The sequence below is a fragment of the Gorilla gorilla genome, chromosome X, assembly GCF_029281585.2.
Source record: "Gorilla gorilla gorilla isolate KB3781 chromosome X, NHGRI_mGorGor1-v2.1_pri, whole genome shotgun sequence".
Taxonomy (NCBI): domain Eukaryota; kingdom Metazoa; phylum Chordata; class Mammalia; order Primates; family Hominidae; genus Gorilla; species Gorilla gorilla.
In genome coordinates, this window is record NC_073247.2 from 84,448,390 (window position 1) to 84,463,108 (window position 14,719).

The 14,719-nt window shown below is 40.1% G+C and overlaps 1 protein-coding gene and 1 non-coding gene across 2 annotated transcripts in view; both read right to left on the reverse strand.

Annotated features, from left to right (window-relative positions):
* PHKA1 (phosphorylase kinase regulatory subunit alpha 1) overlaps positions 1-1,968 on the reverse strand; it is a 134,774-nt gene extending 132,806 nt beyond the window's left edge. The window contains exons 1-2 of the mRNA XM_004064391.4: positions 1,444-1,968; positions 430-588 (exon numbers count right to left, since the gene is read on the reverse strand). Coding sequence (XP_004064439.1) covers positions 430-588; positions 1,444-1,521 — 237 coding nt within the window. The 5' untranslated portion in view covers positions 1,522-1,968. The remainder of the gene's footprint in view (positions 1-429; positions 589-1,443) is intronic.
* Positions 1,969-13,721: 11,753 nt separating this feature from the next.
* Positions 13,722-13,937, reverse strand: LOC115932599 (small nucleolar RNA U3). The gene has a single exon (XR_004068851.1). It is a non-coding gene; the product is annotated as a small nucleolar RNA U3 (small nucleolar RNA).
* Positions 13,938-14,719: the final 782 nt, after the last annotated feature.

Here is a 14,719-nt window from a genome sequence, read left to right on the forward strand (position 1 = left end):
AAGGTTTGCTGATTCATGTCATTTACCCTCATACAAACACCACAATTTTTAAAAATGAAATAAAATAGTAGATACCTGCTCCCAAACATTTTCTCAATGAGAATAAATACAGTGGAGACTACAAGATACATTTACTTAGAGAATCATGCATTTTAGGAAAGATCCCAGGATAGGATTTTCCACTGTAACAGAACAGACTGTTCCCTCTCCCTCAAATCAGCAAGTTTCAAGTTTCCACTGCAAGAATGCCACTTCAGTACAATACAGGAAAGCTTTCTGGAATATAATTTCAGAAAGATGATGAAAGACGGAAAGGCAAAATACAGTTCTCTTAGCTTTTGGTGGGTTTCACTTCCTTCAGTCCCCACTCTGCCCCCAACCCCCAATCACACACAGCTCCAGATCTCTTTGTATTTTTATTTTGAGTACCTGCTCCAATTCATAGGCCTTTGCCTTATCCTCATCCCGGTCTGCATTCTTCCGATAGGCCAGGCCCAAACCCCACACAGCCAAGATGCTGTACACATTATCTCGGACCCAAGCATCTTTCTGATCATAGCTGGCTGGAAGCAAGCCAGTCACTGGATTCTGCAAGGTCAAGAAAAAGAGGGCAGGAAGGTAACCATAGGTGTTAACATCAGGAAACAGAATCTTCCAAATGGGTTTTTTAGGGACTTTGGTCTTTCTTCTACTTCTCCACTCTTGAGTTCTATAACCTCCTCTTCTTCTGACTTATTGCAGGCAAATGCTATCTTCCCACCTTCCCAAGCTTTACTGAGCTATATTCAACACATTAAAAATTGTGTATATTTAGGGAGTACAACATGATGATTTATGTATTCATTGGGAAATTACCAAAATGACGTTTATTAACACATCTATCACCTCACAGCTACCTTTTTTTTCGGTGTGGTGAGAATACTTAAGATCTACTCTCTTAGTAAATTTCAAGTATACAGTACAGTATGATTAACTACAGTCACCATGCTGCTGTACATCAGATCCCCAGAACTTACTCATCTTATAACTGAAACTTTGTGCCCTTTGCAAATACTATCTTGAATAAGGGGTAAGCGGTGGCTGAAGCCTTTCGAGTCTGAAATGTGGGTATTATTAAAGGCACAATTAAAGGTATTATTAAGTGCATTTATAATGGGTATTATTAAAAGAAAGTTTTAACTTTCTAGTTAGAATGAACTAGCGAACTAGCAATGAAAAACCAGCAGAAAAAATATATAATTAACAGGGGCGGGAGAACCTGCTACAGACAGATACAGATACACACACAAACACACACGCGGAGTTCATGCAAGGTCTCCGTCACACACACACACACACACACCCACACACGCACGCACGCACGGAGTTCATCCAAGGTCTCCGTCCAAGCTATGACAAGCTACATCCTCGCTCGGTGATTACGAGAGACACCCCTGCACTTACCTGATGGCACAGGATGGTCTGTTGCACCAGTCGAGCGTAGCCGTCCAGCCGGACCCCGGAGTTACTCCGGCTCCTCATGGCGACACGTTACTAATTGTCCTCTGAGAAATAGCCCGGGTGCCACCGGAGCCTTCGGTCCCTAAGGAACAAGTATCCAACGCTGCTCCACCCTCGTGGTGGGACGCCTGAACACCAGGCCTCGCAGAGCCCTCCCACCGCTCAGGCCTGGCGCCGCGGGTTCCGCGTAGCTCTCCGGACTCCGGCGGCCTCGGGGGCCCACCACGCGCCAGCGCTAGCACTGGCTTCCCGCGGTCTAGAGCCCCGCCGCAGCGCCCCAGTCGCCGCTCCTGCCCCCTTAGTCCCGTCCGGCCTCCGCGTGTGGCTCCTGCATCCTCCCCTCAACCCGGGGAGACCGCCGCGGCCCACAGCCTCCCGCCCGGCCGCCGCCAACAGGTCAACGACCGCTGCGCCGCCTCCACCTTGCGGGAGACGCGAGCGGGAGGCGGGGCGGGCGCGACTGGTTCTGGCAGCTGCGCGCTGCGACCCGGGGGCTCGCCCGCTCCGGGGCCGAGAATGTGTCACCGTAGGCAATGTGCTTTCCGAGGTTTATTTTCGAAACACCTCAGATCACTATTTCAGTTTTCCACACTTGCTGTGCACACAGGATGTTGGGGAGGCTCTTCTTCGTTCTACAGGACTAGTTTTATACAGGAACCTACAGCGAACTTCAAAACTGAAAGACACGCTTGTGTTCCAGGTCTAAAGACTTGGATTTCTGGGTCTTTATTGTATTTTAGATTTTGACTTTAAAAGCTCAGATTACACGCCTCACTTCCAGCCAGACCAACCAAACAGGAACTCCCTAGGGTACTTTACTCCTTAGTAACTGGCGAGTCTGCGGGCTTGGGAGGGAGGAGGCAGTGGTGCGCTCTGAGGAAGCCAGTGCCCCAGGCGGGGAACAGCTGGGAGCTGGCAGCCCCAGAAGGCGGCGTTGGCAGGACTCGAGCTGGAAGAGATCCTATAACTGCTTTGGATGGCTCCCTCGTGCGCACGTAGGTCACAAGGCTGAGGTAACAAATATTCAGCTGAAAATAAAGTGGAGAAGGAAGGCTGCATAAGAAGCTTGGAGGCCGGGCGCGGTGGCTCACTCCTGTAATCCCAGCACTTTGGGAGGCTGAGGAGGGCAGATCACCTGAAGTCCGGAGTCCGAGACCAGCCTGGCCAACATGGCGGAACCCCATCTCTACTAAAAATACAAAATTAGCCCGGTATGGTGGCGCGCGCCTGTAATCCCAGCTACTCGGGAGGCTGAGGCGGGAAAATCGCTTGAACCCAGGAGGCAGAGGTTGCAGTGAGCCAAGATCGTGCCACTGCACTCTAGCCCAGGCGACAGAGTAAGACTCCGTCTCAAAAAAAATAACATAAAAATAAAATAATAAAAGCAGCTTGCAGTGGCCGGGTGCGGTGGCTCACGCCTGTAATCCCAGCACTTTGGGAGCCTGAGGTGGGCGGATCACTTGAGGTCAGGAGTTCGAGACCAGCCTGGCCAACATGGAGGAAACCCCCCCCCTTCCCCCGCCGCCGATACAAATACAAAAATTAGCCGGGCGTGGTGGGGCGCTCCTGTAGTCCCAGCTACTCGGGAAGCTGAGGCAGGATAATCGCTTGAACCCTGGAAGTGGAGGTTGCAGTGAGCCAAGATCGCGCCACTGCACTCCAGCCTGGGAGACAAGAGCGAAACTCCGTTTCAAAAAAAAAAAAAAAGGCAGCAGCTTGCAGATAACGCTGCTTACTGGCCTCGTGGAATCAGTCTGCAACCCTTGGGGCGGCCCGGCCTGGACCCCAGTGCCTTTGCTCCGTTCATCTCCGGCTCCTCCCTCCATCCCCCACCTCTTGCTCTCTGCTTATTCAACCCTTGCAAACCTTTCAAGGCTCTGCTTAAGTACCACCTATTCCCTGAATCGCGGGATAAGAAAATTAGACCGATTGACTTCAAGTTCTAAGCCTTCTTTAGCCACCTCATCCAGGCCACGGTGACTTTGCATTTTCGTTTATCTTTTTATTTCTCTCCTCATAAGCTCCCTCCATTCCACGCCAAAACCTCCGCCCAATTTAGCATAGAGGCAGGCACCTAGGAGATGACTAGTAATTTGGTAATGATGATGAGGAAGGAGGGAATGTTTAAGAACTCAAATCTGGGACTTTCAGGTTCAACAGCCAGTGATATAGTTAGATACCGTGACACACTTAGAGTTCTCAAGGAGATGCTTTCCATTGCAGTGATTCGCCACGCAAATGCAATGACTGGCAAATAACAAGCCACTTCAAAATCTAGGTGCACAGTGGAAGAAAAAGTCTTTCCATGGAAAGCAAGTGCATCTTGGACTTGCATCTTTTTTTATTTTTATTTTTTGAGGCGGAGTCTTGCTCTGTCGGTCAGGCTGGAGTGCAGTGACGCGATCTCCGCTCGCTGCAACATCCACTTCCCGGGTTCAAGCGATTCTCTCCTGCCTCAGCCTCCCGAATAGCTGGGATTACAGGCGCCTGCCACCACTCCCGGCTAATTTTTGTATTTTTAGTAGATACGGGGTTTCACCATGTTGGCCAGGCTTGTCTCGAACTTGAACTAGCATCTGGATCATCCCTGCTCTGCCCCTAACTCGCTGACATCTTCCCCTCAGCTGTAGCCTCAGCAGCCGTTTCTCCACCGTTGTGCCTCCTTCAAGCTAGAGCCTCTCTTTTTCTTCGCTTCACCATGATTTAAACATGTTTATGAAACATTAAATATTTATATTTATGTTAAATCTTTATTTATATTAAATATTAAAGTAATACACACTAAATAAAACATGGAAAGTATAGAAAAGTAAAACAAAGAAAATATTAAAATCACCCATAATTCCTTCACACAAACACCTGTTAATATTTTAATTTATTTTTCCAGCTATTTTATTTCTTATGCATAGACCTTCCCCACTCCCCTTCAAGCTGTTTGGAAGTTTGAGTAGATTAGGTATGGCAAAGGTAGGGTGTCACTACAAAAGACTACTGGCTGGCTATCAAGAGGTCTTGCTGGATGGCATTGCCTTGGTGCTTTTTCAACCTCGGTCCAGGCTGGACTTTGAGTCTTGCAGTCTCGGAAACTGGATCTGTTCAGTGTCCCAGAACCAGTCAGAGTCAGGAGGCTGACTCGTGCTGATTACCTCACGGGAGCCTGATGTATGAAAACCAGGATGCTGTTTGATAATGAGAAATAGAACTATGACACCGTTTATATTGGCCTGACCACCACATTCCCTCCCTTTAATAATGTGCAGCCTCACTACATACCAGGTGCTGTTTGCTTTGTACACTAACTCTATGAAGTAGGCACTATTGCTAATCCCATTGGAAAGATGGAGAAACTGACAAGTCTGCTGTGTCCATGTTGGCCTCACTGATTCTCTTTTCTCCACTTCCATGGCTTACTGACACATTCTTTCCTTACACATGTCAAAATCATCAAACGACTTATAGACAAGACTTGCCAGTGGAAGGCATTATGTTTCATGAAGGTGATTTCTCTCTTTGATTCATTTTACGTTCACTTTATAGTGTGACTCTCAAATAAAATTGTATTTCCAAGTTCCTGAGACAATTTTCTTGTTGCTCCCTTATATTACTGAAATTTTTTCATCATACCAATTTTTTAAAATTCATAAAGTTTAAAACTTCACATTATAAGCATTTTGCATTTTACATTAATGTCTGTACTAATCTTCCTTCTAGTAGATGTTCTACAGTTTGCTTATTCTCATCATAATTAAAAATAATTCTTTTATTATTTAATGTCTTGAAAAAAATAGTCCATACACTATTTCCTTTTCATTATTTCCCATTCACTCTGTTTAAGAATTAATTTTTTTAAGATTTTTTTTAAGATTATACAGGTAACATATGAATGCATTCTCAATGAAAAATTTTGAAATATTGAAGATTAGACTAAAGTTCCCTATGTCTATCACCCTCCGTCACAGTCCCCTTTATCTGCCTTCCCAAAGGTAACCACCATTATTGGGTTGGTTTGTATCCTTCCTGATTTCTTTCTATGGATTTACATATATATGTAGAACTGCATATAAAATATGTAGTGTTGTTTTCTGCGTATTCATTTAATATGAACTGTATTATACTGTACCTACATTTTGCATATTTCTTTATTCACTCAAAATTATACCATGAAGATCTAGTCCTGTTATTACATAGAGTTACCTCATAAACTATGATTTATATAGGCATTCCTTTATTGATAAGCATTTAGTTTGTTTCCCCATTAGAACTCTTGAAAACAGTACTTCAGTGAGCATACATATATGTCTTCTTGTGAATGCATAGAGGTGTTTTGGAAATGTGCATTTTAAATTTTGATATAAATATAGGGCATCTTTTAATTTTTATTTTCTTGAATACGAATGTCATTGATCACTTTTAATGTTTATTTTAGTTTAATTTATGTTTATTTATTTAGTTCATTTTATTTCTTCTTCTGGTTAAAAACTGTTACCAGAAAGGGGTCTCAATACAGACTCCAAGAGGGAGTTCTCAGATCTCGTGCAGGAATTCAAGGTGAGTCGCACAGCACAGTGAAGGAAGCAAGTTTACTAGAAACTGCTCTGTTACAGAGTAGGATGTCCTCAGAAAGCAGGCAGACGAATGCACTGTCTTTGTCTTAAGTTTTTCTTATGTAGCAGTCTTGTCCACGTAAAGACTAAACCAAGCTGTGTCTATGTGAGGGTGAGCAGACAGCATGGCAAAATTTATTCTTTTATTGATTTAAAGAAAACTATCCTTGACATTTTAGTGTGTGAAGACATCAAAGCATAACTATAATTATCTTGAAAATGTGTATTGTTATGGGTATTGGGACATTGAGACTTTCCACTGTTATAGGAATGTCCCCTTGTAGGTGTCTTTAGGTTGTTTCCTCAGCTGTAAATATATTATGAATGTGGGTCTTGACTGGCAAGGAATGGGCCTTGTTCATCTCAAGATGAACCTGAACTTAAAATGGTGTTACTCTGGCTCTCCTAGGCTCTTGCTTCCCTAACAGAACTGCTCATATACTTGGTCATTTTTCTATTGGGTTGTTTGTCTTTTTCTTTTTGAGTTACAGCAATTTTTACAACTTATCTATTCTGGACTTTAACCTTTTCTCTGAAATAAATGTAAAAGAGATACCGCACATGTTTTCCCATAAGTGGTTTGTCTATTAACATTATTTATGATGCCTTTCTTCATATAGCTTTTATTTTGAATGAAGTCAAATTTATGAATCTTTTCCCTTTTGTCTTAAATTAAAAGGCTTTTGGAGTGGGTTGAAGAGTGCCCTCCACTCCCACAAAAGATATGTCCACCTAGAACCTGCGAATGCGATATTATTTGGAAAAAGAGTCTTTGCAGCTGTAGTTAAGGATCTGGAGATGAAATTCAGTCAGACTTTCCAACCGGGCCCTAAATCTAATGATGAGCATCCTTACAGGAAGAGGACAGGGCACACAAGAAGAAGGTAGTGATGTGAAGACCCAGGCGGAGATGGGAGTGATGCATTTACTAGCCAAAGAACACCAAGGATTGCCAGCAGCCACCAGAAGCTAGAAAAAGGGCATGGAATGGATTGACCCTCAGTGCTTTCAGAAGGAACCAATCCTGCTGACACCTTGATTTAGGACTTCTGGCCTGCAGACTGAGAGAATAATTTTCTGTTGTAAGCCACCCAGTTTGTGGTAATGTGTTGCAGCAGCCCTAAGAAATGAATAAAGTCAACCCTGTCTCTACTAAAAGTACAAAAATTAGCCAGGCATGGTGGTGCACATCTGTAATCCCAGCTACTCTGGAGACAGAGGAACAAGAATCGCTTGAACCTGGGAGGCGGAGGTTGCAGTGAATCGAGATCATGCCACTGCACTCCAGCCTGGGTGATAGAGTGAGATTCTCTCTCTCTCTCTCTCTCTCAATAAATAAATAAATAAAAGTCTTCTTGCCCCCAAGATCATCAATAAATGATCATTTATCTAATAGGTTTATTGTTGTGCTTTTTATCTGTAACTTTTAATTCTTCTGTATTTTTCTAAATGGGTCTAGACAGAAATTTGGCTTAATATTTTCCTAAATGGTTAGCCAGTTATGCTAACACCATTTATTTATTTATTTATTTATTTATTTATTTATTTATTTTATTTATTTTTTTGAGACGGAGTCTCGGTCTGTCACCCAGGCTGGAGTGCAGTGGCGCGATCTCAGCTCACTGCAAGCTCCGCCTCCCGGGTTCACGCCATTCTCCTGCCTCAGTCTCCCGAATAGCTGGGACTACAGGCGCCGGACACCACACCCGGCTATTTTTTGTATTTTTAGTGGAGATGGGGTTTCACTGTGTTAGCCAGGATGGTCTCAATCTCCTGACCTCACGATCCGCCCGCCTCGGCCTCCCAAAGTGCTGGGATTACAGGCCTGAGCCACCGTGCCCGGCTGCTAACACCATTTATTGAGTAATTATTTTCCCTTGATTTGAAATGCTGCTTTGAGCATACCCACGATTCTGTTCCATCAATCTATTTTTCTATTCCTTCACCAATATTGTACTACCTTGGAATTTTAGAATCATCGGGTCAGGTTCTACGGAAATTATTTTTTGGGGAGTCAGGGTCTCACTCTGTCACCCAGGCTGGAGTGCAGTGGCACAATTATAGCTCACTGCAGCCTTGAACTCTTGGGCTCAGGCAATCCTCCTGTCTCAGCCTCTCAAGTTTCTAGGACTACAGGTGCATGACACCATGCTCCATTAATTTCTTAATTTTCTTGTAGAGGTGGGGTGTATATTGTGCAGGCAGGTCTTGAACTCCTGGCCTCAAGTGACCTCCCTCCTACGCCTTTCAGAGTGCTGAGATTACAGGTGTAAAGCCACCATGTCCAGTTGAAAATTCTGATTTTTATTCTGATTGCATTGAATTTGTAGATTTGTTTGGGGAGAATTGGCATATTGACAGTGTTTTGCTTTCCTGTCTACAAAAAAATGCACATTTATTTATTTGGACCTTCTTTTATTTCTTTCGGTAAACTTTATATTCTTCTTCATGAAAGTCTTGCATTTTTTGGTTAAGTTTATTTCTTGGTATTTTTCCGCTGTTATATTTTAATTGATTATTATTATGTATAGGGAAATGATTTTTGTATGTTTACTTTATATCCACTCTCTATTAAACTCTTACATTAAATCCAGTGGTTTGAGGGTGATATTTTTTGGTTTTCTAGATAGACAGTCATATGATTTGCTAAGAGTAACAGTTGTGCTTTTGTCTTTCAAATCTTAATGACCCTTATAGTGGGGATAGTGGTTATCACTTCTTGCTCCTGACTTTAATGGGACTAGGTGTAATATTTCACAATTAAATAAGTCTGCAGTAGGTTTCCAAAAGACACCGTTGTCGCATTAAAATAGTTTCTTTTTCTCCTTGGTTTCCTAAAACTTTATTATTAACATTATTTTGAAAGAATGTTGAATTTTATTGGATTCTTTTTCTGCATGCATTGAAAAAACTATATGGTTTTATTCCTTTACTTCGCTAGTGTGTGAATTACATCAGTACCTTTCCTTATTTTTATTCCTAAGCTAAACCACATTTGATCACGATAAACACACTAGATTTAATACACACTAGATGCAATTTAGTAATATTTTATTTATAATTTTCAAAACTTTGTTTTTAAATTATGTCAGCCTATAGCCTTCTATTTTTACCAGTCCTTGTTTCATTTCAGTATCAAAATTATGCCTGGCTGTAAAATGGCTTTGGTAGTTTCCCATCTTTTTCTTTGGAACTGTTCAGATGAAATGAAAATTATGTGTTACTTGCAGTCTTGGTGAAACTTACCTGGTAGAACTCACTCACTTGCTGCCTTTTTGAGAACAGATAGATTTTTGAAATCATTTCAATTTCTTCTCTGGTTATTGCAGAGAACAATGCAATAGAGAGTCGAGGTTATTATCAAGATTTTCAACTTCTTGGGTCAGTTTTGATAATTAATATTTTCCTAGAAGCGTGCCAATTTAAGTTGGCTCAGGGCTTCTCAATCTCAGAATTATTGACATTTTGGGCTGGCTAATTCTTGGTTGTGGGAGGCTGTCCTGTGCATTCTAGAATGTTTAGCAACATCCTTGACCTCTACCAACTGGATGTCAGTAGCACCCTGCCCCACCCCCCTCCCCTGCCCCCTGCCATTTGTGACAATGAAAATGCCTCCAGATATTGCAAAGTATTCTCTGGAGGTCAAAATTTGTCAGTATAAAGTTGTGCAAGGTTTTGCATGTAATTCTTAAGTCGCTTCTAAATCTGAATCACGTCCCGTTTTGTATTCTTGATGTATTTCATTTGTGCCTTCTCTCTTTTTTTATAAGATGAACATAGCAAGAAATTTGTCTATTTTATTAGTCTTTTCCCAGACCAGCTCTTAATATTATTGATCAATTATATCCTCATTTTTGTATTCCTTTGTGACCTACTTAATAAGTAGAAAATTTTAAAAAATATTTCATTACAAAAATAGAATGTACAATACAGTGAACCCTACCACCTTGCTTCAACAATTGTCAGCTCATGTCCAATCTTGTTTCCTTCATCCATACCTTCTCACCCTCTCCTTTCCCATATTATTCTGAAGCAAATCCCAGATTGTGTATTCTTCCAACTGTAAATATTATGTACCTAGAAAATTAAGAAAGCTTTATTAAATATAACCATGCACCCATGATTACACCTAAAATACAATTTCTTAATATTATCAAATATCCTTTCTTTGTTCAAATTTCCCGACTGTTTCATAAATGCTTGTGTATGTGCATGTGTGTGTGTGTGTGTGTGTGAGAGAGAGAGAGAGAGAGAGAGAGAGGTTTATAGTTTGTGAGAATCAAGAGCCAATAAGGTCCATGCATCACATTTGATTGACATGCTTCTTAAGTCTTTAAGTCTTTTGAGCCATAGGGGTTCCTTCTTATTTTTCCTTTTTTTCCTAGGAATGTGATGAATACATCAAGTTGTTTGTCCTGTAGGGTTTCCCCAGTTGAACTTTGTGGATTTCATTCCTATGGTACCATTTAACACATTCTCTGTCTTCTGTATTTCCTACAAATTGGTGCTTGACGTTAGAGGCTTAATCAGATTCAGGTTCAATTACCTTGGCTAGACTGCTCATAGGGTATATGGAGTTCTCCCATCTGGAGACACATAATATCTGGTTGTCCTTTAATGGCTACATCCCTTAATTCATTACGGGTTGCAGAATAGTGATATCCTATCATTCTGTATTCATTTATTAGCTGACTTTTTTTAAATAAAGAAAACTTCCCTTCATCTGCTATTTGGAACCTACCAGTACACTTTGCATAGGACAGGCAGGATAAATGCTTGACTCTTTCCCTTTATTTATTGGTTTCCAAAATAATGAGTTGGTTCCCTATCATCTTTCGAATGTGACCAATTTTTTCCCAGTATTATCATAAGCATATAGGTTTAAACATTTGATGTATTTCAACCCATTACAGTTATTCTCCTTATTGATGCTCAAATTGTCCAGTGGGACTTTGGCCAGTGGGAGCCTCTACACCCTGGCTACTGTGTCCTTTTGACAGAAACTTATTGGTCTGTGATCCTCCTTGCTTTCTGAGACTCCAAGATGTTGGAGGCTCTACTTGTCCATTTCCTGCTCCCAGACTAGACATCAGCATTTCTCCTAGGATCCCTGGTTCCTTTTACTGTGAAATGGTGTTTGGAAATAAAAATCTGGGCCCTGGTCATTATGATCTTTCCAATCAAGATTCAAGATTAAAGAATTTTTACTTCACCTCAACAATCTGCATCGTCTTTCTCCCACAAATAAAATCCTGGTTCTCAAGACAACAACATACAATCTGTTATCATCTCACTCATCTGTGTTATCCTACTATATACAGATAACAGTTTCAGAGTAACAATACCAGCTATGCCACCAAAAATGTGATTACTACAAAGAGTTTAAGATTCTTTTGCAGATATTTTTGTCCCTACCTTAAGATGTATCCTGTTAGGATATACATCAACGTTGTTGTGTTTTAAAGTTAGTTTATGTGTGATTATGTTAGCTTCTGGATACACAGGTTCATTTGTTTCATTTTGCTTTTGACTTAACATTTTTTATTTTTAATTTTTGTGGTTACATAGTAGGTGTATACATTTATGGGATATATGAGATATTGTGATACAGGCATACAATGTATAATAATCATATCAGGATCAATGGGGTATACGTCACCTCCATCATTTATCTTTTGTGCTGCAAGTAATCCGATTATATTCTTTTAGTTATTTTTAAATGTACAATTAAATTATTAACTATAGTCACTCGGTTGTGCTATCAAATACTAAATCGTATTTATCCTTCCTATTGTTTTAGAATTGCTTTTCTACAAAGTTATGTTAAAATTGTGTAATATACTTACATGGTTCCAAAGTCAACTCTACAGAAGGAGGTATACTAAAAGAAGACTAGCTTTTCTCCCTGCTTCTTTATGCTATTTATTCCCACCCCCTATAGGTAATCACTTTTCTTTATATTGTGGCTTATCTTTCCCTTTTAAATACAAATATATATTATATTTTTAAACACAAATATATATAAAGGAAGATATAGAATTATATATATATATATATCGATATACACACACATTTATTTATTTATTTCTGTTCCCTTATGTAGCTGGTATAATATTATACACACTTTTATCCACCCTGCTTTCTTTAAAATAAACAACACATCTTGGGCATCACTCCCTCAGAGAACGTAGAGATATTCTTTATTCCTTTTCAAAACTGCATCGTACCTCATTTTGTGGACGTACCAGACCTCTATTAAGAGAGCACTTGAGTTGTTTCTAGTCTTTTGCTGTTATAAATAATGCTGCAGCAAATAGCCATGTGCATATGTATTCTGATAATTGCCTTTTAGTTGATGGATCCCATATGTTTAAATGTATTGATTGCCATATTTGGAGAGGTTTTCTACCATCTCGTTTTGTATTATCTTTTTTACCATTTTTTAAAACTTTCTTTTTCCTTTCCTTCCTTCTGTAGGATTGATAATGCTTTCTATATTCCCTTTTGTTCCCTACACTGGCTTAGAAACTACAGTTTGCATTGCTGTTGTTTTGGTGGTTGCCCTTGTTTTTAATATGTACACTTAACTGTAACGTTTTAATACATGTAACATATGTTTTAATACATGTAACATAGTTCAGTATTTCTATTCTTTCGAACATGACAAAGTTTGTTGCATACTTTAAGGACTCATTGAACAACCCCTCTTTCTTCAGCTAGTTATCGTTGCCTAAAATGTCCGTTTCATCTTTAATTTTAGCTCACCTTTTCTTGAATAAGTAATACATTCATATGGTTCAAAAACTGAAACAACAATGAAAGTTATACAGTGAAAAGTCTTGCTCCTATTCCTCTCCTGTCTTTCCAATTCATCCTACCTTCCCCCAATCAGTTAATCCCTGTAAATGCATATTTTTTTCAGGGTTTTTTGTTTTGTTTTGTTTTGTTTTGTTTTTGAGACAGAGTCTCGCTGTTGGCCAGGCTGGAGGGCAGTGGCACGATCTTGGCTCGCCGCAACCTCTGCCTCTCGGGTTCAAGCAATTCTTCTGCCTCAGCCTCCCAAGTAGCTGGGACTACAGGCACGTACCACCACGCCCAGGTTTTTTTTTTTTATTTTATTTTTAGTAGAGACGGGGTTTCACCGTGTTAGCCAGGATGTTCAGGATGTTTTCGATCTCCTGACCTCATGATCTGTCTGCCTTGGGCTCTCAAAGTGCTGGGACTACAGGCGAGAGCCACCGTGCCCAGCCTCAAGGTTCTTTATGTAACATATACATTCTTATTTTACCTCCTTTCTTACATAGTGTATTACACTGTGTTTGGCACCTTGATTTTTCTACTCTTAGCAAAACATCTTGGAGATCTTTTCATATTGGTACAAATAAAGTTTCCTCATTCTTTTATATGTCATAGTATTTCACTGTATGAATGATTCTTAAATTATCTAACCAGTACCCTGTTAAGAGATACTTGCATCATTTCCAATCTTTTGCTGTTATAAAAAAGCTGAAATTAAGAACACTGTACATATTTTATATGTGTTCAGATATATTGGCAAACACTCAAAAATTGAATTGCTGGTTCTATGGAAAATGATGTATTTGTAATTTTTTTAATACCACTCAGACTGCGTTTTCTACCTCTTAGTCTCCTGATGGAAAAGAAGAACGATTATCAGTGGCAAATGGCAGTTTCAGCGAAGCAACACCAACAGCCGGCTTCACACTCATTAGAAAATGCTGTGCCTCCTCCTTGTGGTTTCTGGCACCCTACACATTCAGAGAAACTACTCTAGTAATGAACTATAGAAATTACCCCTGAAAGTATAGCCCTTATTCTTAGTTTTGATAGATAATGCCAAATTGCCCTTTATTGGAGTTTATGCTACCCATTAGGAATGTATGAGAGTGTTTACTTTTCCACAGCTTTGGTAATAAAATGAGTTATTAATTTTGGGGGTGGTTGCCAATCTTAGTAATTGTATTTTGCATCTTTCTTTCTTTCTTTTTCTTTCTTTCTTTCTTTTTTTCTTTCTTTCTTCTAACAAAATGGGTACATTTCTGTTAGACTACCTAATACAGAAGATAGCGTGGTATGGATGGATAGCATGAATAACAAATGATACCAATGCACTTTATTTGAAATAAACAAAAATGCTTACACAGCTCAATGGGCCACTTGGAAACAAACTGTTGCTTGACTGTGTTACTGAGCAAAAACAAAGTCAAAGCACAAACACCCTTATTTTTTGACATGTATTTGGAGATAGGTAGGAAGACACTACCTGGTTCTTTAAAAAACTGTTCTTTCCTTAAGGCCTGGTCATAGAAGTGTAAAGAATGTAAATGAACTTGCCATTACCAATTATCATATCATATCTATGTCGGCTGTGTATTCTGAGATCACACACAAACCTGTGTATAACCAGTATACCTGGGAAGAGCTGCTATACCACAGTTATACTTGAGTTCTTGCCAGGCGGGACAGAGGAAGAGTAATTTGGATTAAGTTTTACATCCTGTTTAGAATAAATCACTAGTATTCCCTTAAATGACAGGTTAGAATAGAAAGATGCTACCTGGAAGTTATCCTTTTTACTTTGGTTCATTTTTAGT